This window comes from Ovis canadensis, chromosome 14, assembly GCF_042477335.2.
Source record: "Ovis canadensis isolate MfBH-ARS-UI-01 breed Bighorn chromosome 14, ARS-UI_OviCan_v2, whole genome shotgun sequence".
Lineage (NCBI taxonomy): Eukaryota > Metazoa > Chordata > Mammalia > Artiodactyla > Bovidae > Ovis > Ovis canadensis.
The window spans coordinates 61,119,344-61,140,390 of NC_091258.1; the positions used below are offsets into that span (position 1 = coordinate 61,119,344).

General features: G+C 52.5%; 2 protein-coding genes across 3 annotated transcripts; one reads left to right on the forward strand and one right to left on the reverse strand.

The window, feature by feature from the left end:
* Positions 1 to 10,074: 10,074 nt before the first annotated feature.
* On the forward strand, positions 10,075 to 10,885 carry C14H19orf33 (chromosome 14 C19orf33 homolog). Its single transcript, XM_069550692.1, has 4 exons — positions 10,075 to 10,185; positions 10,301 to 10,401; positions 10,530 to 10,610; positions 10,745 to 10,885. The coding sequence occupies exons 1-4, from the start codon at positions 10,164 to 10,166 to the stop codon at positions 10,847 to 10,849; spliced, it is 309 nt and encodes a 102-aa protein (XP_069406793.1). The 5' UTR covers positions 10,075 to 10,163; the 3' UTR covers positions 10,850 to 10,885.
* Positions 10,886 to 10,981: 96 nt separating this feature from the next.
* On the reverse strand, positions 10,982 to 20,454 carry YIF1B (Yip1 interacting factor homolog B, membrane trafficking protein). Of its 2 annotated transcripts, none has more exons than XM_069550609.1 (8): positions 20,181 to 20,454; positions 15,301 to 15,539; positions 15,112 to 15,216; positions 14,889 to 14,967; positions 14,698 to 14,755; positions 13,550 to 13,705; positions 13,369 to 13,462; positions 10,982 to 11,376 (listed from the first exon to the last, which is right to left on the reverse strand). In XM_069550609.1, exons 1-8 carry the CDS (start codon positions 20,221 to 20,223, stop codon positions 11,221 to 11,223), a joined length of 930 nt encoding a protein of 309 aa, XP_069406710.1. In that variant the 5' UTR covers positions 20,224 to 20,454; the 3' UTR covers positions 10,982 to 11,220. The 2 variants fall into 2 exon arrangements, with proteins under 2 accessions (XP_069406710.1, XP_069406709.1); XM_069550608.1 differs by having other exon boundaries at positions 20,172 to 20,445.
* Positions 20,455 to 21,047: the final 593 nt, after the last annotated feature.

The window sequence follows — 21,047 nt, forward strand, 5'->3', positions numbered from 1 at the left end:
TGCTTTTTTTTATGGGACTGTTAATATAGACTCTACCAAAGTATCCACAGGACATGAGATGTCCCCATCGAGGAACAGACTGTAACAAAACAACATCTTTCAGATCTTTTTGAAGGAAATACACCGTACATTACAACTGAGTGCTCATAAAGTTTCGCCAAACAACACTTGGCCTTACACCTGTGGTAAGCTCTGATGTTTTCTTTTTTTCTTTTTAGCTCTGCTATTTTCTTACTCCATTTCACTTTTTAAAAATTCTGGTCATACCGTGCTGATTTTTTTTTTTTAATGACTCATTTTGGCATCCATGATCTTCATCTTTGCTGCATGTCTGCAGTCATCCCCAGGCCTCCCTCCCTGCATAGAAATGGGGACAGGGCACCACCAGGCTGAACTCTGCCTCCAGGCTTAGTCCCAATTCTGCTGCCTGCTTGAGGGTACTCCCTTCCTCTCAAAGCTCTCAAAGTCCCCTTTCTCCTCACCCTTCTCCTAAACACATAGTCCTAAACATGGGGGCAGCATCTGGGCAACCCATGGGGTCAGGCAGGTAGACTGGGGCCTCCACCTGCCTCAGTGACTCAGAAGGCTGGTCTCCAGCCTGGGAGTAGGTAGAGGTGCTGGGCCTGGCTGGGGGCCCATGCTACCTGACACAACAGTTCCAGGTCTTGGTGTGGCCTCTCCTTGGAACAAAGAAACAATAAGCCCTCGTTTCCTTGACCCTTCCTAGAAATCCCTTCAGGCCAAAGGCTACCCTCTATACATACTATAACAGGCAGACCTTTTATTGTACTCTGAAGACGCGGCAGCCTTGTTAGATAAAGGGGTTCGCATTTAAGTACATTTAAATTAATATAAATACATTGTTTATTTTAGACCTAGTGCAGTTGTACACTTAATAGACTAATGTAAACAAAACTGTTAAATGCACTGGGGAAGTCAAAAATTTCATGCGACTGGCTTTATTGTGATAGTCTGGAACCAAACACAGTATCTTGGAAGGATGCCTGCACACTGAGGGAAAGACTTGTGTCTGTTAGGGCTTAGAAATCTGTTGCCAAAGCAATTGGGTAAATACTTCATCCACTCCTAGCCTTTCTGGACCATGGTAGATGTTGCTCCTGGATTCTGGTATTCTCCCTGCCAAACCTTCCAGGCAACCTGGCACTCCAGGCCCTCACTGCAGTTGACTCAAAGAGTTTGTGAGCAGGGGAAACCTACTTGTCGCGTCCCAGACAAGTTAGGACCCCTCAGTGCCTCCAGAAGAGCCTGTGGTCCAGGGAAAGAGGGCCGAGGCATTGGGAAGAGACCCTCCACCCACTGCCCTCAAGCAGGCAGGTCACTTAACTCCTTTGAACCTCCGGTTTCCTCACCTGTTAGATGGGTGGATGGGAAAGCTGCATCACAGATGTCAGGTCACCCATGGAAAGTGGTGGCCACCTCTGCCCACCTACCTGTGTCCTCGTTGCTCCTGACTTGGTGTTTCTCCCCTACACGCCCCCTACCACCCCACGGGCAACCCTCAGGTCCACTCGTGTCCTGTCAACTGCAGGAGCCTCAGACCCACTGACGCCTCTGGCCCAGCAGAAGGCCTTTCTCCACCTACTTGGACAAGAGTTGCCTCTCCTTCATATCTCAGTCATATGAAGGGAAAAAAGTAGCGGGTTGGATTTTAAAAGAAACTATTGGGAATCAGTTTTAAATCTGCAGTAGGAGGAGATCATGGTGAATTCTCCTGACACCATCAAGGCCGTGTCTTTATGTGTTTCTTATGCAGACATTATCTCTGTGACTCACTTCTGCCCAGATTTGTCCTGTCCTGTCTCGTGGTTTGGGAGGCCCTGTGGCCCCACTTGCTCCTGGCAGGGGGCCTTTGGGTCCTCTTGGTCTGCCAGGGTTGTCTCCCTTCTGTACTTTTCCATGTTATGGTACCACTGTTCCAATCTGGTTGGCTGCCTCCTGCCACACCACTGTGGCCGCTGAAACTAAACTGCCATGTTTTCCACTTTATAGACCATTTACAGGCTAACATTGGTCCTCTTTTTGTTGTAAAAACTGCCTAACAGTAGGCGAGTAGCCAAGGTGCTCAACAGACATTTCATGGCCTTTGTTATCATCAGACAGACTGCTGGTATCATTCAGAGGTGGAGTGGATTTCTAAAAAAATCAACAAAGATCTCTCCACTACTTCTTCTTGGTCCATACACTTAAGTAAGGCAGTTTGGTCACTGAATGTGGTTGTCATCAGAAAGGGTTTTTTCTCTCAACCATCTCCTGGGTAAAAATCAGGTTTAAAGGGTTGGGAGTTATGTAGACTATTTAGAAAAATTTGGAATTCTGCCCTCATCAGCCCTGTGTATGACGCATCTTCCCCTGAACAGCAAGCCCATGTGCAACCTCCAGGTGGCAGCTGATCAAAGGGAGCCTCAGGAATTAATGCTGGTTTAGTCCCCAAGATTCCTTCTTGGACAACTAGTCCCAAGTCACGGGGACAATGGCTGCTTGGTCACTGAGTGTCCTGCCTGCCATGTCTCCCTACTGGGGCCCAAGTGGTCTCTGTAAATTTGTAAAAATGTTCGTTCCATTCACGTCTGACCTTTCTAAACAAAGGTCTGGGTGTGAGTAGATGACAGAAGAGATAAAGCTGTACCCAGTGGGACAGGAGTCACGCTGATTCTTTGTCTTTGAAGGGAGTATAACACCCTAGCACCTGGTGTGCGTGCTAAGTTGCTTCAGTCATGTCTGATTCTTTTCAACCCCATGGACTGCAACTAGCCAGGCTCCTCTGTCCATGGGATTCTCCAGGCAAGAATACTGGAGTGGGTTGCCATTTCCTTCTCCAGGGGATCTTCCCCACCCAGGGATCAAACCTGAGTCTCTTGCATTGGCAGGCGGATTCTTTACCATCTGAGCCACCTGGGAACCCCTGCTGAGGGAATACCTTAGACCCCAGGAAGTGGGGGTGGGGAGCGGGAGGGGTGCCATCAGCACTCTCTCTAGACCCTGCGCCTCAGCCTGCCAACCCACCACCTGGTCCACCTGAGCCCTGCAGCCGGCAGTGTGGCCCATAGACCCGGCCAGTCCTGAAATGTTCTATGCCTGATCCGGTCACCGCCTGAATGTGAGTCCCACCCGTAGACCTTTACAAACATGGACCTGCTCAGCCCTGTTCTAATCTAGCTGATAACAAAAGTACACACTTCTGACGCCCAAGCGGCCCTTGGCTATGCCATGTATGGCAGTTGAGGCTTAGGCTTCTCATGGCACTTCCCACGTGACTTAACCAAACCAGTGGTGAACTGGAGTGCTCTGTGCCCAGCCCTGCGCGTGTTTGCCTGTGGGGAAGAATGAGTCACAATGCCTCTCCGTGGGGCATGAGGGCTGCCCTGGGGCTGTGTAATTATTGGCAGTGACACCAAAGATCAGCAGGTCAGTCTGAACTCCCTCGTGTGGTTCCTAATGGACGAGAGGCTAACCTTTGATTATGACCTTGCTGGCTGTGTCCTGCTCAGGCACAGCTGGATGAGGCTGGGATGCTGGATGGCAGGTTGGCCACAGAACAGGAGTCACTGCTGCTTGGGGTCCTGCTGACAGTAATTAAGTGCCTTATGAGACAAACAGAATTTAGCCCCAGCCTCAGTCTAGTTGGGCTTCCCTGGTGGCTCAGCCGGCAAAGAATCTGCTTGCAATGCAGGAGACTTGGGTTCGATCCCTGGGTTGGGAAAATCCCCTGGAAAAGGGAACCACTACCCACTCCAGTATTCTGGCCTGGAGGATTCCCAAGGACAGACAACCCTGGCAGGCTACAGTCCATGGGGTTGCAAAGAGTCGGACATGACTGAGCAACTTTCAGTCTGGTTAATCAGAACAGCTGACAGAACAGCATATTCGCGTGAAAATTCACAAGAAGCCAAGTGAGATGCATTGTTGGGACAGACGATCCTCCATGGAGATCTGCTTCTACAAATCTTGATGAGTGTGTCAACAGACAACCCTGACAGCTGCTTACCTGGGCCTTTCTCAGGTGGATTTGCGGTGAGAGCACCTTGAGGGATGAGGCGAGGCAGTGGCTCCGTCGAGGAAAAAGAGCAGGCTTGCCTACTGCCTGCTGTACAGTGGCGGGTGCTCCATGCTCAGCGGCCCTCTCTTGTAATGCAACCAGTCACCACATGTGCAGACTCCATCTGGACCCGTGCTTTGCCCCCTTGGGGCAAGGGAGGGCAATACACAGCTTGATGCTTATGCTGCTGCTGTAGTAAAGCTTTCTGTCTCTGACCCAAGAGTCCAAAGGCTTCTGCCAGCATTTTGGAAACAGTTAAAAGGCTAATTTATTGTCGCTTAGTCACGTCCAACTCTTTTGCGACCCCATGGACTGTAGCCCACCAGGCTCCTCTGCCCATGGGATTCTCCAGGCCAGGATAGTGGAGTGGGTTGCCATTTCCATGTCCAGGGTATCTTCCTGACCCAGGGATCAAACCCAAGTCTCCTGCATTGGCAGACAGATTGTTTACCACTGAGCCGCCTGGGAAAGCCCGCAAGGCTAATTTATTAATAACTTGTAAATAGAATAAAGTCAAACCCCAGACACAACAGTCAGCTGGGTGTAGACCAAGCTTGGGTTTCTCCAGCTGGGCCGTCAGCCCCTTGGAACCTCCCAGAGGATGATCTGTTGCAATTTGCTGATTACCAGTATTCTAGAACATCCAGGGGAGCATTTCTGTCTTGTGGGAAAAACTGAGACCCTGCATACTGTGTGCATAAGGTCATCCATCTCCCGGGATGTGGTTAGGTTCAAAGAAAACATTCCAGGATGGGGATTATGATGTTTATAGGACTGGGGCGCTTTGGCCGTGTAAACTTCAGGAAGGAGACAAAACCAGGCCTCCAGCAGTTGCTCTTCCAGTTAGGTGTGTCCATCCACAGACCTGCAGAAGCACAAGACCCCCAGGGAGGACTATCCCAGCAATCTCCTCAGTCCTGTACTGCTAAAGTTGGCATCCAGAAATCTCTTCCTTAACTACAGTGACTAAGTAAACTTGAGGGTTCGAGTGACCCTTTGAAGCATGTTTGCTGGTGAAATGTTGGCGAAAGGGTGAGCTGATCTAGCTGTGAATGACATGGAGATCGCAGGCCAGCTGGGAACTGTGTCCTACAAAGGAGAAGGCATTGCTAATACTCTTAGGACCAAGTCATTTTAGGTGAAAACAATGAGGAAACAAGCAGGGGAGAGCAGTACCATAGGATGCCAGGAGCAGGCAGGGCCTGGGGAGGACAGGCATAAGCTACCATCTCTGCTTCTGTTAGCCATGGAAGATGAGAAGTGAATGACAGGGAACTCTCCTTCCAAAGAGCAGATGGACGTGGCCTTGTCTCACAAGCCCACACCTGTGTGTTTCATCCAAGCCTTTACATACACCTTCCTAGCTTAAATCTCATCTCCCATCTGTAATCCCTCCAGAGTAGACGATTAAGGGTCTCTCACTGCCACCGACAGGAATATTGATAGATGGGCTCCTTATCCCATTTCTCTTTCTTCCTTTCAGTAATAAAAGTCCCCAGATTTTAGTGGGGATGTGGCTGCCCCGCTTGGAACTCTGATTTCCCTCTCTTGCAGTTGAATGTGACCAGGTGAATAAATTCAGACTGAAAGGGTGTGTGATGCCTCCAGGTCATCGGGTCTTTAAAAAGAAGTGGTGAGACGTCCCTGGCAATCCAGTGGTTAAGACTCTGTGCTTCCACCGCAGGGGGTGCAGGTTGCAATCCCTGTTCAGGGAACTAATGCTATGTGCCAAGTGACACAGCCAAAGAAAAAGTTACAATGTGTTTAACGTATGTGTGAATGGCCATTTGAGATTAACCAAATTCAGAAAAGAAAAAAGGAAGCCGTGTGCCCTCCACTGCCCTTCCCTTCCTGAGAAGCAGATGGTGGGTACCAGCCTCCCTAGTGGGGCGGCATCCTGGAGGGATGCAGAACACCCAGACAGGGAACCTCGTTCCTGGATGACCTCACAGAGCCTCCCATCACCTGCTCTGGACTCCCACCAGCTCAGGCTCTTGCCGGAGAGAAAAGTGAAGCTCTCTCGTCAAGCTTCTGTCTTTAAAGTTCCTGAGAAAGCTGCCACATCCTAAATGTATTATAATGAAGCAAACAGGTGGGGGTCTGGAGGCCCAGGCCAAGGTCTCCCGGGACCCGCTCACCCCATTTTATTTAGCACAGTAGTGAAGAGCTTACCTCATCTTGGGTCTGGAAGGTCTCACACTGCTGCCCCACTCCCTACTAGCCCAGTGTCCTACAGTTCCTTTACCATGAGGATTGTATTATCAGTTTCATGAGGAATAATCAGACTGCGTATGGATCACAGTTGAAACTAACATTACGACTTCCTTCGTGGTGCAGTGGTTAGGAATCGGCCTGATAATGCAGGGGATGGAGGTTTGATCCCTGGTCCCAGAAGATTCCACAAGACAAGGAGCAACTCCACAAAGCCTGTGGTCTGCAACAAGAGAAGCCACCGTCACAAGAAGCCCGAGCAACCTCAACCAAGAGTAGCCCCCACTCACCACAACTAGAGAAAGCAACAAAGACCCAGTGTAGCCAAAAAAAAAAAAAAGCACCCAAAGGAGCCACTAACATTTATCAAATATCTATTTACCTTGTCCCAGACAGGCTCCATGCAAAACCATTCGCCTTGTGAGGTAAACTCCATTCGACAGAGGAGAACAATGAGGGCCAGTGACTGACCAAATGGTCCACAGAGCAGTAAGGGGTAGAGCGAAGATTCACCGAGCTCACAGCCATTCTAGGCTTGCTTGAACCTGTGGACACCACACTGCCCAGCAGCAGGTCGCCTAATTGACCAAATGATAGGGAGCACTGACTCTGAGTCATACCATTTGGCACTGAGCAAAGCAATGAAACCCCCACCCTCCTGAAATTTCTTTTCTGCCAGGAGAGACAGACACTGCCTCTCATATCCTGCATGTGGTTGTCGGCAAAGCCACAATCTCCATTCACCTCCTCTTCTCACTCAAAGACCAAAGATCTTTGATTTACAAGACATTTCCCCCACACAGCCCCCCTGCCCTGGTCTGCCCTCATCTCCCACCTCTTTCCCTCCAGCTCTTCAGGCTCACAGACACATTCCTGCCTCAGGGCCTTTGCACTGGCCGTTCGCTTCCATGTGCTTGTGTGGCTTATTTTCTGACCTTCAGACCTTAACAAAAAATACTTCAGTGTGGCTTTCCTGGTAACTCTATCTGAAATCCAGTGCCTCCCAAACATACTATGTAGTTATTACCTAATTCCCTTTCTTACTGTATTTCTCCTAATACATATTACTTGGAAAAAAAATAAAGCTGTTATCGGTTACGTAAAACCCATTTCAAACATCCAAGGATTTTTAGTAATTTTACCAAGTGGTGCAACTATCACCATAGATCTGTTTTAGAACATTTTCATCACCTTCACCAAGTAAGATCCTTCAGGGCCAATTTAGAGCTAATCACCGTTCCCACACTCAGCTCCCAGCAACCACTAATCGACTTTCTAGCTCTGTAATTGTCTTTTCTGAATACTCATATGAATGGTGTCATATGACATGTAGTCTCTGGTGTCTGGCTTCTTTCACCCAGCATAATGTTTTTGAGGTTTATGTAGCTGTTGCTACATAAATACCAGGAGTTCCTTCCTTTTTATTGCTGAATAATATTCCATTGTATGAATGGATCTATCACATTGCGTATGTCTAGTCACCAGTTGTTGGACAGTTTCATTTCCAGCTTTTTCTAACATACTCTACATTTTGCCATGTTACCCCCACTAGAATGTCAGTTCCATAGGGCTGGGATTTTTGCTGGTTTTATTCACTTCTGTGCCCCCAGCACTTGAACTGTGCTGGACACACAGTAGATACTCAATAGATTTTATTATAAAATTTATCATGTGCTGAGGGAATCAGAATAAAGATAATCTCAGAGAGTGGGAAGCAAGGGCTGTCTATGCTGGTCATTGAGCCAGGGGAAAGGGGACCAAGTGGCGAGGCTCCGTGGAGCTGGCAGTTAGGGCAGGCTCCTCTAAGGAATGGACTTTGGACAGAGGCCTGAGTGCACAAGGCTGATAAGGGCGTTTGTCATTATCTCAGGCCTAAGGACCAGCCCTGACTACCACTTCTGCGGGTCCAGCAGCCAGGTCGGCGGCGGGGAAGGGCTGGGCTGGACAGGGACTCTCAAGGACACTTAGCCTCACAGCAATTGGAACAGATGACTCAGGCCCCCAACTCCTCCCTGAGCCTAATCTGGGCCCCACGCAGTGTGGGGAGGGAAGGCTGGGCTCCAGTGACTGTCCCTTCTACTAAGTGCTCCCTCCCCCAGGGTGAGGCCAAAGGGCTACACTTGGACGTGCGCTACACTGCCTGGGTTTGAATCTTAGTTCTAATCTGTTCATTACTGTTTCTGCTCCTCACCATCTTTTTTTTTCTTCTTTTTTTGGCTGTGCTGGGTCTTCACTGTGGCACAGGGACTTTCTCTATTTGCGGCACATGGACTTAGTTGCCGTGCAGCATGTAGGATCTTAGTTCCCTGACCAGGGATTGAATCCATGTCCCTTGTATTGGTAGGCGTATTCTTAACTACTGGACCACCAGGGAAGTCCTGTCCCCCATCATCTTAACTGGTCCCTCAGTTTTCTCATCTGTAATAGGGAGAGCCACCATACCTACCTTTTACTTAAAAACCAAACACTCAAAGTACTGCTAGTAACTTGTGTGCAGGCATGGTTGTAGGAAACTAATCCGTTTGATTCTTACATCAACGCCATATGGTAGTTATCATTTACAGATGAGGCACAGAGAGGGGAAGTAACTTCCCCAGATCATTCTGTTGTTGTTTAGTTGATAAGTGGTGTCTAACTCTTTTGCAACCCCATGGACTGTAGCCAGCCAGGCTCCTCTGTCCATGGGATTTCCCAGGCAAGAATACTGGAGTGGGCTGTCATTTTTTACTCCAGGGGATCTTCCCGACCCAGGGATTAAACCTGCATCTCCTGCAATGGCAGACAGAGTCTTTACCACTGAGCCACCTGGGAAGCACTACTAGGTAATAAAGATGGACTTCAAATCATGAGACTGGTTCCCAGGTTCATGCTTTTCTTCCTTTCAGACTCTGCTCACCAGGCCAGAGGCAATGTTACAGTGAGTTAATGTACAAGAAGCCCTTGGAACAGCGCCAGGCACGAAAGTACACAAGGAGTGTCAGTATTATCATGGTACAGAGAGCATGCAGAGGCACCCTTTCTCTCATTTCTTCAAGTGCAAGCATCCGACCCTTTAGTGGAAGCTAGGTGGATTTCCCTGGTGGCTCAGACAGTAAAGGGTCTGCCTACAAGACAGGATTTGATCCCTGGGTAGGGAAGATTCTCTGGAGAAGGAAATGGGAACCCACTCCAGTACTCTTGCCTGGAAAATCCCATGGGTAGAGGAGTGTGGTAGGCTACACCCCATGGGGTCACAAAAAGTCAGACAGGACTGAGTGACTTCACTTCACTTTTCAACACTGCTAGTAGTCCCCTCCCCAGAAATCCTCACTGGCCTAGACGCCTCTCCCAACCCCAAGTCCCTTGGACTGAAAGGAGATCAAACCAGTCAATCCCAAAGGAAATCAGTCCTGAATATTCACTGGAAGGACTGAAACTGAAGCTGAAGCTCCAATACTTTGGCCACCTGATGCCAAGAGTCGACTCACTGGAAAAGACCCTGATGCTAGGAAAGATTGAAGGCAGGAGAAGGGGACGACAGAGGACGACGAGATGGTTGGATGGCAATACTGACTCGACGGATATGAGTTTGAATAAGCTACAGGAGAAGGTGAAGGACAGAGAACCCTGGCTTGCTGCAGTCCATGGGGTCGCAGAATCGGACACGACTGAACAACACAGGGTGGGTGAGGTGTCGGGGAGCATAGCAGTTAACCGTACGCCTTCCCCGTTTCCCAGAGGACCAGTTGGGCGGTGCCGGGGAGGGGCAATGAGTCAGGGTTAAGGACTTTGAACAGAGGTCGGGTGGGGCTCCTCAGAACTTCCTGGCAGGCCCACTGCCCCTCCCCAAGGCCCGCCCCCTACCCTCGCAGCCCTGCTCCAGCGCTCTGGCCCTGCATACACACCTCTCACTACCATGGAGTTCGACCTGTCGGCAGGTGCGCTGCTGTGGAGTAGGGAGCTTGAGGGCCAGAATCAAGCCCAAGGGTCTGCCTCCAAGGGGGGCATTTTCTGCGCCTGCGCCAACCCATCCAATGTCTCTTTTCCCTGCAGCCGTGGAGTCCACCTCCAAGAAGCCCCAAGGGGCAGGCAAGGTGGGAGACCCCAAGCACAGCCCCCCCAAAGTTCAGGGCGGGTCAGCTGATCACCTAAAGGTAAGTCACCTCATTCCTGGGAATTGCTTGTTGACCCCAGGACCCTGCTTGGTCTGGGGCCTCCGACTTGGGGGTAATGGGAGCTGGGAAAGGGGTCCCCTCGCCTCACTGGTGTGCCTCCCAACTAGCATCACCACGGCCATGGCCACGGCCAAGGGAGCGCCTCCGATTCCAGCAGCAGCTCCAGCGATTCGGAAAATGAGGCGAAGGTAAGAGGCTTCCCCCTCTGTAGCGGGTGCCCGGCGCCCCAAGTGAGGGCGGAGTCTCAGCCCCGACCGCGGGCCGAGGACTCACAGGCGGAACCCTCTCTCCCCTCCTACCCCCACCGCTCCCGGCCCCACAGCCCAGCTCGGAGCCGCACAAGAGCGCCTCAGGCAAGGTCAAGAAGCCCAAGGTGAAAAAGGAGAAGAAGAAGAAGGAGGAAGGGAAGAAGAAGGCTTCCCACTGATGGGTCTGGGCGGGGCTTATTAAACCTTTGCTCGGCCTCCTGGTCGCCTTCTGGTTGCGAGGCGCCGCAAGCGGTCCCCGGGCCGGGCCTGCCCCCTGCTGGACATCGCGCGCCAAGGAGAAGCCGGCTACGCCGTGTCCGTCACGGTTTATTGTTTCTGGAACGGTGGCCGCCCTGCTGGGGGGCGGCCTGTGCAGCTGGAGATCTCAGCACCTCGGCGAGGGCGGGGAGGGTGGGAGGGGCTCGGGCTGCGGGGCGCCCCCAGTGGCCGGCAGGTGGCCGGGAGATGAGCTGTGGCGGCATCGCCGGTGGGGGTGAGGGGGCGGCGGCCGCCGGAAGCAGCAGCGGCGGGAGGCGTCGCGGGGCCGCTCTCACCGCACCAGGTGGAAGGTGAGCCAGTACATGAGCAGGGGCTGCGCCGCCGCCACAGCCATGGTCAAGTACATGCGCAGCTGGTTCCGCGCCCCACGCACCGGGATGCCCTCGGCCGCTGCCTCCGCCAGGATCTTCAGCCGCAGTGTCCGTATCTGGACCGGGGAGGGAGATCGCTCTTGAGCCCGGCCTCCTTCGGGACTGCAGGTTCCCCACCCCTTCCTTCACAGAGTGGCTGGGCTCAAGTCTGCTCCTGGGGAGCCTCGGGTTTCTCTTAGATCTCCTAACACACAGGGAGGACCTCCTTGTCCTCCCAGGCCTTAGGAGAAAACGTGAGGGTTCCAAACTCAACTGCCAAGCCAGAGCCTTAAGTTGGTGAAGTGGGCAACTTCAGTATGAACGCCGGGCCCAAGGGGATGGCCAGACTTGGCCCTTTGGCCACCATCAGCTTGTGCTGTACTTGACGACTTTTTAACACAAGCCAGAAATGCCATTTTTTCTCCCCAACTGTTTTGTTTAAACCGCCCCTAAAGTTGGACACGACTGAGCGACTGAACTGAAAGTTGTAAATAATGACATGTAAATTGAAGTTTATCTGTGGGGCAGATCTGGCCCACCAGTCACTAGCTTTTGCTCTCTGCTCCTCACACTTTTCATACGTTCATGGGGTTCTCATGGCAAGAATGCTGAAGTGGTTTGCCATTTCCGTCTCCAGTGGACCACAGTTTGTCAGAACCCGCCACCATGACCTGTCTCTCGGCTGGCCTTACACGGCATGGCTCATAGTTTCATTGAGTTACACAAGGCTGTGATCCATGTGATCATTTTGGTTAGTTTTCTGTGATTGTGGTTTTCATTCTGTCTGCCCTCTGATGGATGAAGATAAGAGGCTTGTGCAAGTTTCCTGATGGGAGGGACTGGATGTGGGGAAAACAGGAGTCTAGCTCTGGTGGGCAGGGCCATGCTCAGTAAATTATTAAATCCAGTTTTCTGCTGATGGGTGGGGCTGTGCTCCCTCCCTGTAGTTTGGCCTGCAGTGGCCCAGTCCTAGAGTCTGCAGTCTTTACGGTAGGTTATAGGCTCTATGGTAAGGGTAAGGGTGATCTCCTCGAAAAGGACTTATGCCAGCGTGCCACACGCCTCCCGGGACTGCTACTATCAGGACCCTGCAGCAGGCCACTGTTGACCCACGCCTCCGCTGGAGACTCCCAAACACTCACAGGCAAGTCTGGCTCAGTCTCCTGTCGCCCAGGAGAAGGGGGCGAAAGAGGATGAGATGCTTGGATGGCATCAGTGACTCAATGGGCATGAGTTTAAGCGAACTCTGGGAGACAGTGAAGGACAGGGAAGTCTGGAGTGCTGCCATTCATGGGGTCACAAAGAGTCAGACATGACTGAACAACTGAACCACCTAACACTTGCTCACACTGATTCTCTCAGCACCCTGAAGTGGAATTATTATCACCCCATTTTACAAAGGGTTTCCCTGGTGGCTCAGTGGTAAAGAATCTGCCTGCCAAGCAGGAGACAGGTTCAATCCCTGAGTCAGGAAGATCTCCTGGAGGAGGAAATGGCAACCCATTTAAGTATTCTTGCCTGGGAAATCCCTTGGACAGAAGAATGTGGTGGGCTATACAACCCACGGGGTCACAAAGAGTCAGACATGACTTAGCAACTAAACAACAACAACCTTTTCAGAAAATGGGAAACATGTTTAAAGAGAGGAAGTGAGCTGCCCAGGAGCCAGCGAGGCCTGGGGTTAAAGCCAGGCCTGGTGTATCCCAGGGCTCCTAACCAGCCCTTCTATACCAGCTGAAAGGACTCTCAGAGAAGCTATTTCAAGGACACTATACTCTTTTCATCCTAAAGGAAATTCTGGAAGGAAAGCCCACCATACAAGAAAAGTGGAGTGACAGTCCACTGGCTGGCTCCTCCTCTCCCTTCAGCAACCCCCCAGACCCCCCTCTCTTCTGGGAAGCTCTCTGGACCCCAAGGCTAGGGCAGCCACTCCAGGACTCCTCAGTTCACCAGTATGGCTCTGGGTCTAAACTCCCGCCTGACATCCCTTGCTTGGATGACCCTAGGGACCCCCAACTCTCCAGAAGGCCTGTGCCCAGAGTTCCACCCTCCCTTGAGCCCCAGCTCACCATGAACACAAAGATGGACACACAGCACCAGCCCAGCACCAGGTAGTAGCCGATCTTCCCAAAGAGCAGGCCCATGAGGACCCCACCAATCATCCTGTGGGGAGAGAGGGGGGGAAGGCTGGTCTGAGGACGAGGCCCCAGGGCTGGAGGCTGGCAGCGGGGAGGCAGAGGGGGTACTCACCCAACATACTTGTAGCCCAGGAAAGCCACCAAGTCGATAGTGCTGAGGTCTGTGTTGACAGTGATAAGGTAGAGGCTGAGCAGGATGGCCAGCACCTCCACTGTCAGCCAGGCCAACGCCGAGCTCGCCTGCAGCCCCAGGAGGTCGGGAGAGAACCTGCGACGCCCGAGCTCTGTCAGCCAGCTGGCTGGCCCAGACCTTCCCAGAGCAGGGGAGACAGCCTCTGGGGGCGGGGTGGGCGCTAGAGACCCGGCAGGGACCAAGATGGATGTGGGCCCTGTCCTGGAAATCCCATCCTGAGTAACAGACAGCCCAGAGAGGTCAGGCCGGGATGGGGGTAAGTACAGGGCGGGGCATGTGTGTGACCCCATGGGGAGGGAGAGTGTCCGAGAGGAGGGGCACTTGAGCTGAGGCTTGAAGGAGTAAGGAGCTGATAGGGGAAGGAGACCTCTGCCATATCCCCAGCCTCAACAATTCATGGCTGTAATGACAATGGTTTTCCATGCCACGAAGGTAATGAACAGGGGTCTGTGAGCAAGAGGTGGGGGCCTGACCCAGGCTGGAGGGTGGGGAGGCTTCCCTGAAGCAGTACCAGCACAGTGGAGACATGAGGAGTGGGGAGAAACACACTCCTCAGCAAAGGGAACCAGGTGTGCAAAGACCCTGGGGAGGCAGCCCAGGTCCTTGGCAGAAACAGAAAGAGGACCAGAGTGGCTCAGCAGAGTGAAGGGAAGGGGCAGAGAGAGACTGCAGGCAGGCAGTGATAGGCTCCAGAGCTGGGGCATGGTCTGGGGACAGCATCTGAGCAGGGGGCGGAGGGGGGTTGGCACGGCCAGGCCCACCTCTCAGACAAGACCTTCCTGTTGGAGTTGGGGTGCAGGGGGTGTGTGGGGGCCGGGCAGTTAGTTAGGAGAGGCCAGGGGAAGGCTAGATTCATTTCACCTGCCACAGGGTGGGGTGATGGGCTGCACATGAGTGGGGAAGAAGAAAGAGGCGAAGGCAACCCTGAGGGTACTGAGGGCTCTGTCTTGGGCCAACTGGATACACGATAGGACTGTTCTGACCCAGGGGAACCAAAGAGACCTTCTTGACTGTCCCCCCCATGCCGCAAACCCCACACCACTCAGCTGACCCCAGGCCTCTCTTACCTATCCTGGGTCCCCAGCGCCAGGCCAGCCACCAAGACGTAGGTGATGAAAGCCATGGCTGTGGGAGGCAGACACACAGACACTGGTCAGAAGAAGAAGGACCATCGGGGCCTCCAGGCACCTAAACGTCTGCCCGAGACAGGCCCGCCCGGAGGGAGGAGGTCGCCGGGTGGAGGTGGGTGGGATGAAACCTGGAATGTAGAGGTCAGGAGCGTTGACGTCAAAGCGGGGGGCCACCGGCGTGTCCTGCTGGTACTGCACCTCCCAGTCCTGTGGGGAGAGTGGGGGGAGCAGGCAGGACCTGGAGCGAGGTGCCTGCCCCCCTGCAAGCCCTCTCTCAGGGCCAATCTGTCTAGCCTGCTCCTCAGTCTCCTTTACCCCTGCCCATCATGTGCGCTGGGGGGCCATGCTCACCTGGTGTAGGTAGGGAAAGACGAGCAGGCCCAGCTTTTTGCCCACGTACATGGTGTCCACAGCGAAGTAATACTTGAGCTTGGTGACAGGGATGAAGCGGTCGATCTGGGGAGGCAGAGCTCAAACCTGAAGCCCTGGCCCCACAGCCCCCGCCTGGCCCCCCAACTCCCACCAGCCCGGCCCACTCACGTTCTTATCCACCAGCTCCTTGCCCTGCGCAGCGAGGCTGCTCCCATAGGCCATGGCCATGTTGGACACAGGATCAGCCAGGAAGGCCCCCTGGGGCGAGGCGGAGGCTGCAGGGTAGCCCAGGCCACCGGGCACCCTCTGGGCCCCATAGCCCCGGCTCTGGGATGAACTCGTATCATCAAAAAGCTGGTGGGGGTCAGCCATGCCTGGCTGGGACACAGGAACCCTCCGCTTCGAGGCTGCAGGGGAAGAAGGGTGGGAGCCTCATTCATTTGTCAGAAGCTCTCCCTCTGGCTCCTGCTACAGTGGGGTGCTGGTTTTCACGTCAGATGGGTTATCTAACCAACTGTGGTATTGGAGAAGACTCTTGAGAGTCCCTTGGACTGCATGGAAATCAGTTCTGAATATTCACTGGAAGGACTGATGCTGAAGCTGAAACTCCAATACTTTGGCCACCTGATGTGAAGAACTTGATGCTGGGAAGGATTGAAGGCAGGAGGAGAAGGGGATGACACAGGATGAGATGGTTGGATGGCATCACCGACTCGATGGACATGAGTTTGAGCAAGCTCCGGGAGTTCGTGATGGACAAAGGAGGCCTGACGTGCTGCAGTCCATAGGGTCGCAAAGAGTCGGACACGACTGAACGACTGAACTTAACTGAACTTAGGGTTGTCCAGTCAGGTCTGGGTGGCCTCTGCCATCCATCCATCCATCCTTCCAAATAACGATGATGATGATGACAGTGATGGCCACTATGTACTGGGGTTGACTGCACAAAGTCCTGTACTAAGCATTTTACAGCAAGACAGACTGTCTAGACAGACAGTCTGTCTTCCTGTTCCCTCTTAATCATTCAGCTCCAACCGCAGGGGCCTATTGCTCACTGAACACAACAGGCACCTTCCATCTCAGGCCCTCTTCACTGGCAGTTCCTCTGAAGCTCTTGCTTCAGACACCCTCAGGACTCTCTCTTCCCCTTGAAGTCTTGGCTCCATGGGACCTTCCCCAACTATCCTGTCTACAGCTGCATCTCCCTGGTAACACCCCCCATTCCTTTTCTGCACTTAATTTGTATCTATGGAACTCAGCACCAGCTGGCATACTAGCTATTTAATTTCTCTTGTTTCACTGTCTCCCCACCAAGGTAAAGAGCTCTGTCTTGTTTGTGGCTGAAGCCCTAGCCTCTAGAACAAGGTTGGAGTAGATGCTTGATTAAAAAAATACCTGATGAATGAGTAAATGGCCATTCCCACTTTACAGATGTGGAAACTCAGGCTTAGACGCTAAATGGGGACTTCCCTGGTGGTCCAGTGGCTGAGATTCTGTGCTCTCAATGCAGGGGGGCCTGGGTTCGATCCCTGGTCGGGGAACTAGATCTCACGTGCGGCAACTAAGACCTGACTTAGCCAAGTAACTAAATAGATAAATAAATAAAGAGAGGCTAAATGACTTGTGCAAAGGGAGTGACAGAACAGGATTCCATCCGAGGTCGACCTGTTAAATGTTATAATAATTAAGCCCCGAATGACCACTGAAATCACATCAGGCCATGTTCTAAACACTGTGGATGAACTCATTTAATCCTCACAACAACCCATTCTGTGCTGGTGATACCATCATCCCATTTTATAGATGCTGCTGCTAAGTCGCTTCAGTCGTGTCTGACTCTGTGTGACCCCATAGACGGCACCCCACCAGGCTCCCCCGTCCCTGGGATTCTCCAGGCAAGAACACTGGAGTGGGTTGCCATTTCCTTCTCCAATGCGTGAAAGTGAAGTCGCTCAGTCGTGTCCGACTCTTTGCGACCCAATGGACTGTAGCCTACCAGCCTCCTCCATCCATGGGATTTTTCAGGCAAGAGTACTGGAGTGGGGTGCCATTGCCTTCTCCTTTACAGATGGGATGCCCCCAAAGAGGTTCAGGTCCTTGCCCAAAATCATACAGATAGCATGAAGCAGAGCTGGGTCTCAAGTTTTCCAAAGGTCCCTCTGCTTCATATGGGGAACAGGCTGGGGAGGCCGGGACAGGGAGAGGAGAGGAAGGAAGCGAGAAGATGGTCTAGGTAGGAGAGATGGATGAGATGGGCATTGCGGCGTAGGGGGGGTCGCTGATTCTGAATGAATCTGGAGGTAGGGCAGGATTTCGGGAAGTGTGCTTGGCTGGGGGAGGGTAAGGAAGAGGGAGGAGTCCACATTGTCTTCCCAGATTCTGATCTGAGTGGGTGGGGTGCTGTCTACAGAGATGGGGAATATGAAGAGGGAGGATCTGAACCCAGCGCTCTGGCTCCAGCACCCCAACCCAAAGCGATGCCTCCACAGCAAATTTACTGAGCGCCTCCTCTGTGCCAAGCGCCATGGTGAGCAAAGGGCAGTAGGATAACAATGGGATGGGGGAGAGGGGTCAAATAAGCCACATCACGGCTTTCTTCGCACCTCCATTTTCTTTTTGGTGGAAAGGTGTCCGCTCTCTGGGGCAAACTGACACTCATAAACTGCTCAGCCCCTGGCCTGGCCCATAGAAGAGCAATCCATCTCATCACCTGCCATCAGTTATCAGCCCCTCAACTCTTCCTCTTCGTTATGTGTAGCCTGAGAACAGACCCAGGGAAGTCCTCGATCTCAAAGCCAATAGCGCCGGCCCTGGCCCACTTGCCCCTGAGCACCACTTCTCTTTCCCTCTCCCACTCCTGGCCAAAGGACTGGTTTCCTGAAAGCTTGGGCATAAGCCCTTCCTTCCTCTTTGTCACCACCTCTGACCTTGGCAGTTGGGGTTCTGCTCTCACTGGTCCCTTAAATGTACCTGCACCACCAGGCCGGGGCTGTTATTCCTCTCTGCTCGGACTCAAGGCCCTTGGCAGCACTGAGGTCCTTGCCACAAATGCCAACCTCTGACTCAGTATCTGCTTTCTTGGCTTCTGAGACACCGTACTACCTTTTTCTCTCTCCTGTCGGAGTCCCACAAACATCGACTGAGCCCCTCTGTGTGTTAGGCTCTGCTGGCAGGCAAAGTGGATACAGCAGTGAACAAAAGGGAACAGCTCATGCCTTTATGGAGCTGATGGTCTGATCAGTCCCTCAGTCACTGATTTCTCTCCAGCTCCCCGAACTGTGTGACCCAATTTTTCACCCTTACCCTTCTCTCACCTAGGGCAATCTCACCACACTCCTGGCTTTCAAAACCACCCACCTGATGCCCTGGGCTGTCTCTAGCCACCATATCCTGCCACAGCCCTCTGGCTGCCCCTGGGCCTTTACCTCTGACATTGGTTCTCACCCACCATGTCTCAATGTTACCCTCCTTTCTCAGATTCTGTCATCTTGCATCTGAATTAAATGTCCTACCAGGTTCCCCTGTTCATCCTTGGGCCCAGCAGAGAGTATTTCATGCCCTCTGCCTAAGATCATTGCCCACTGCACTGAGAATAAAACCCAAATGCCTATGAGGCCCTGCATGTTCAGCCCTGCCAACCAACCTGGTTTGTTACCTCTCTTGGGACTCATTCCACCTGGCCACAAGGGCCTCCACCTCTCGGGCCCTGACCCTGCCAAGCTCCTCGCCTCCTCAAGCTTTAGAAGAGACAGTGCTATCACCCTGGAACACGTTCCCACAATTAACACTGGCCAATAGAGCTCCTGGCCTCAGCTCAAAAGACTCCTTCTCAAGAGACCTTCTTTATCCTCCATATGAAGCCCTAGCCCTACCTTGCTCTTTCTCATAATATCCAGTGGTTCTTTTTTCTCTTTTAAGCAGTTAACACAATTTCTAAATCTATCTTCATTTGTCTACTTGTTTCCTCAGCACAAGCCTCCCAGGCTTTTCCCTCTCATCACAAATCCCCTTCTCATTCCTCATCAGCTGTATCTCTTCCAGGAAGCTTCACTGACATGGCAGGGCTGGGTCAAGTTTCCTAATCTGGCTAACACACACCTCCATCCCAGTCATAAGCTCTCTGACTGTGCTTCCCCCATCCCAGCCCTGAGCCCTACGCCTGCACATAGCTCCATCACACTAGACTGTTGCTGTCTTCCGCTTTGTACTGGTAGCTCCATGAAGACAGGAAGCAGGACTGATGGGCACATCTGTGTCCCCAAGGTCCCCTACCAGAGGGCCAACCAGATATCTTAACAAAGGTTGAAGGGAGGAATGCAGGCATCATGACTTGAGGCCTACTCAACTGCCCCCCCACCCCGCCCCCCACCCCATCAATTTCCAATTTACTCCCTTTACAGTTCTAATTACTTCCCAAATTATCTTGCTGACTAGTTTACTTCCGAGTTTAGTGTCTGTCTTTCCACTAAATTCTGCGCTGTAAGTTGTCAAGTTGTAGGCTACCACTGGGTATTCAAATTCCACCAGCACAGGGCCTGGCACAAGTGAGTTGAAGCAAGATACGCTGAATGAATAAACCAGATACACGGACACTCCTGGAGATGAAGAGGAACTTAGAAATGCGCAGACACGAGAAAGCAGCACAGTAAATCCAGGTTCAAATCTTAAATGAGGAGTAAACACGGCCCTCTGTGATCACGTAGGGCTATAAGACTATAAATGCCTTCCTATGGTGCGTGGGCAACCGCGCAAGGCCACGGAAGGGTGGAGAGCGGCCAGAAGGCTAACTACAAATGAATGGAAGTCGCGTTTTTCTGCACATCACATAATATCTTGCCCAAACTTGTTTTCTTCTAAAGGAATTTCCTAAGGAGAAGAAGAATCGACCCCAACGCGCCCCCTACCCGACCTGGCATCCCTGCGCTGTGCACACCTCGTAGCTCCCTGACCTCGTGACCTCTGACCTGTGGCTACCTCGCCAACCGCCGAGGCGGCCCCGCCACGCCCCGCCCTCTCGAATGCTTCGGTCGGCCACGTACGCCACTTACGCTGCCGGGGCGTCCCCACCGCCGCCAAGCCTGCCGGGTTCATCTTTCGCCGCCGTATCCACCGCCGCCGCAGCCGCCGCCCCAGCCACGGTTCGAAATGTGCCCGCCCGGCTCCCGTAACCACGCCCTACCGGCAACACGGCAGCCAATGGGCGTCTCGATCGCGCAAAAGCCACGCCCTCTCACGGAGGCCTAGAGAAGTTGGCGGTAAGAGGAGAGTTTGGAGGCCGGTGACGTAAGGCAAGTGCCAGGCCTGCAGGGCCAGGAGGGCGGAGCCGGGAAGAATCCGTGGAGTGGGAGGTGTCGTGCATGCTGGGAAATGTAGGTGTCGCGCGAAGAGGCCGATGGGAAATGGAGTTCTCTGTAAAAAGCGATCAATTTAGCTCCTGAGCGTACTGGGAAGCCAGAGAAGGGTATGGAGCAGGAGGACACACATTTGTATTCCCCAGCGGCTAAGTGGAGTTGTGCGGGCTCTGGGGCTTATACAGTTTTGCCAGACTTTCGGTATTAAAGTGATTATTTAGAGTGACAAAAGGACATCCAACAAGTTAGATGGGAAGAACCAGTTGTCTTTTCTTGAGGTGTATTGTTGAAAAACAAAATTAAACAGAGAAAATATGAAGACCTAACGAGTTTTATTCAACAACTTATGAATTAGGCAGCCTCACATCTAGTAAATAGGAGGGAGTTTGTAGGAATTGTACAAAACGCAGGGTTTTTATGAAAGGAGGCAAGGAAGTTATTAACAAAAGAAAAGAAAGAATTGTTTCAGGCCAGGTCACCTTCTTTTAGGGGGAAGGTGAGAATCTATCATGTAGAATACTTCTACTCTTGTAGGTGGGAGTTGGGGGTGGGAGTGGGGAGTGT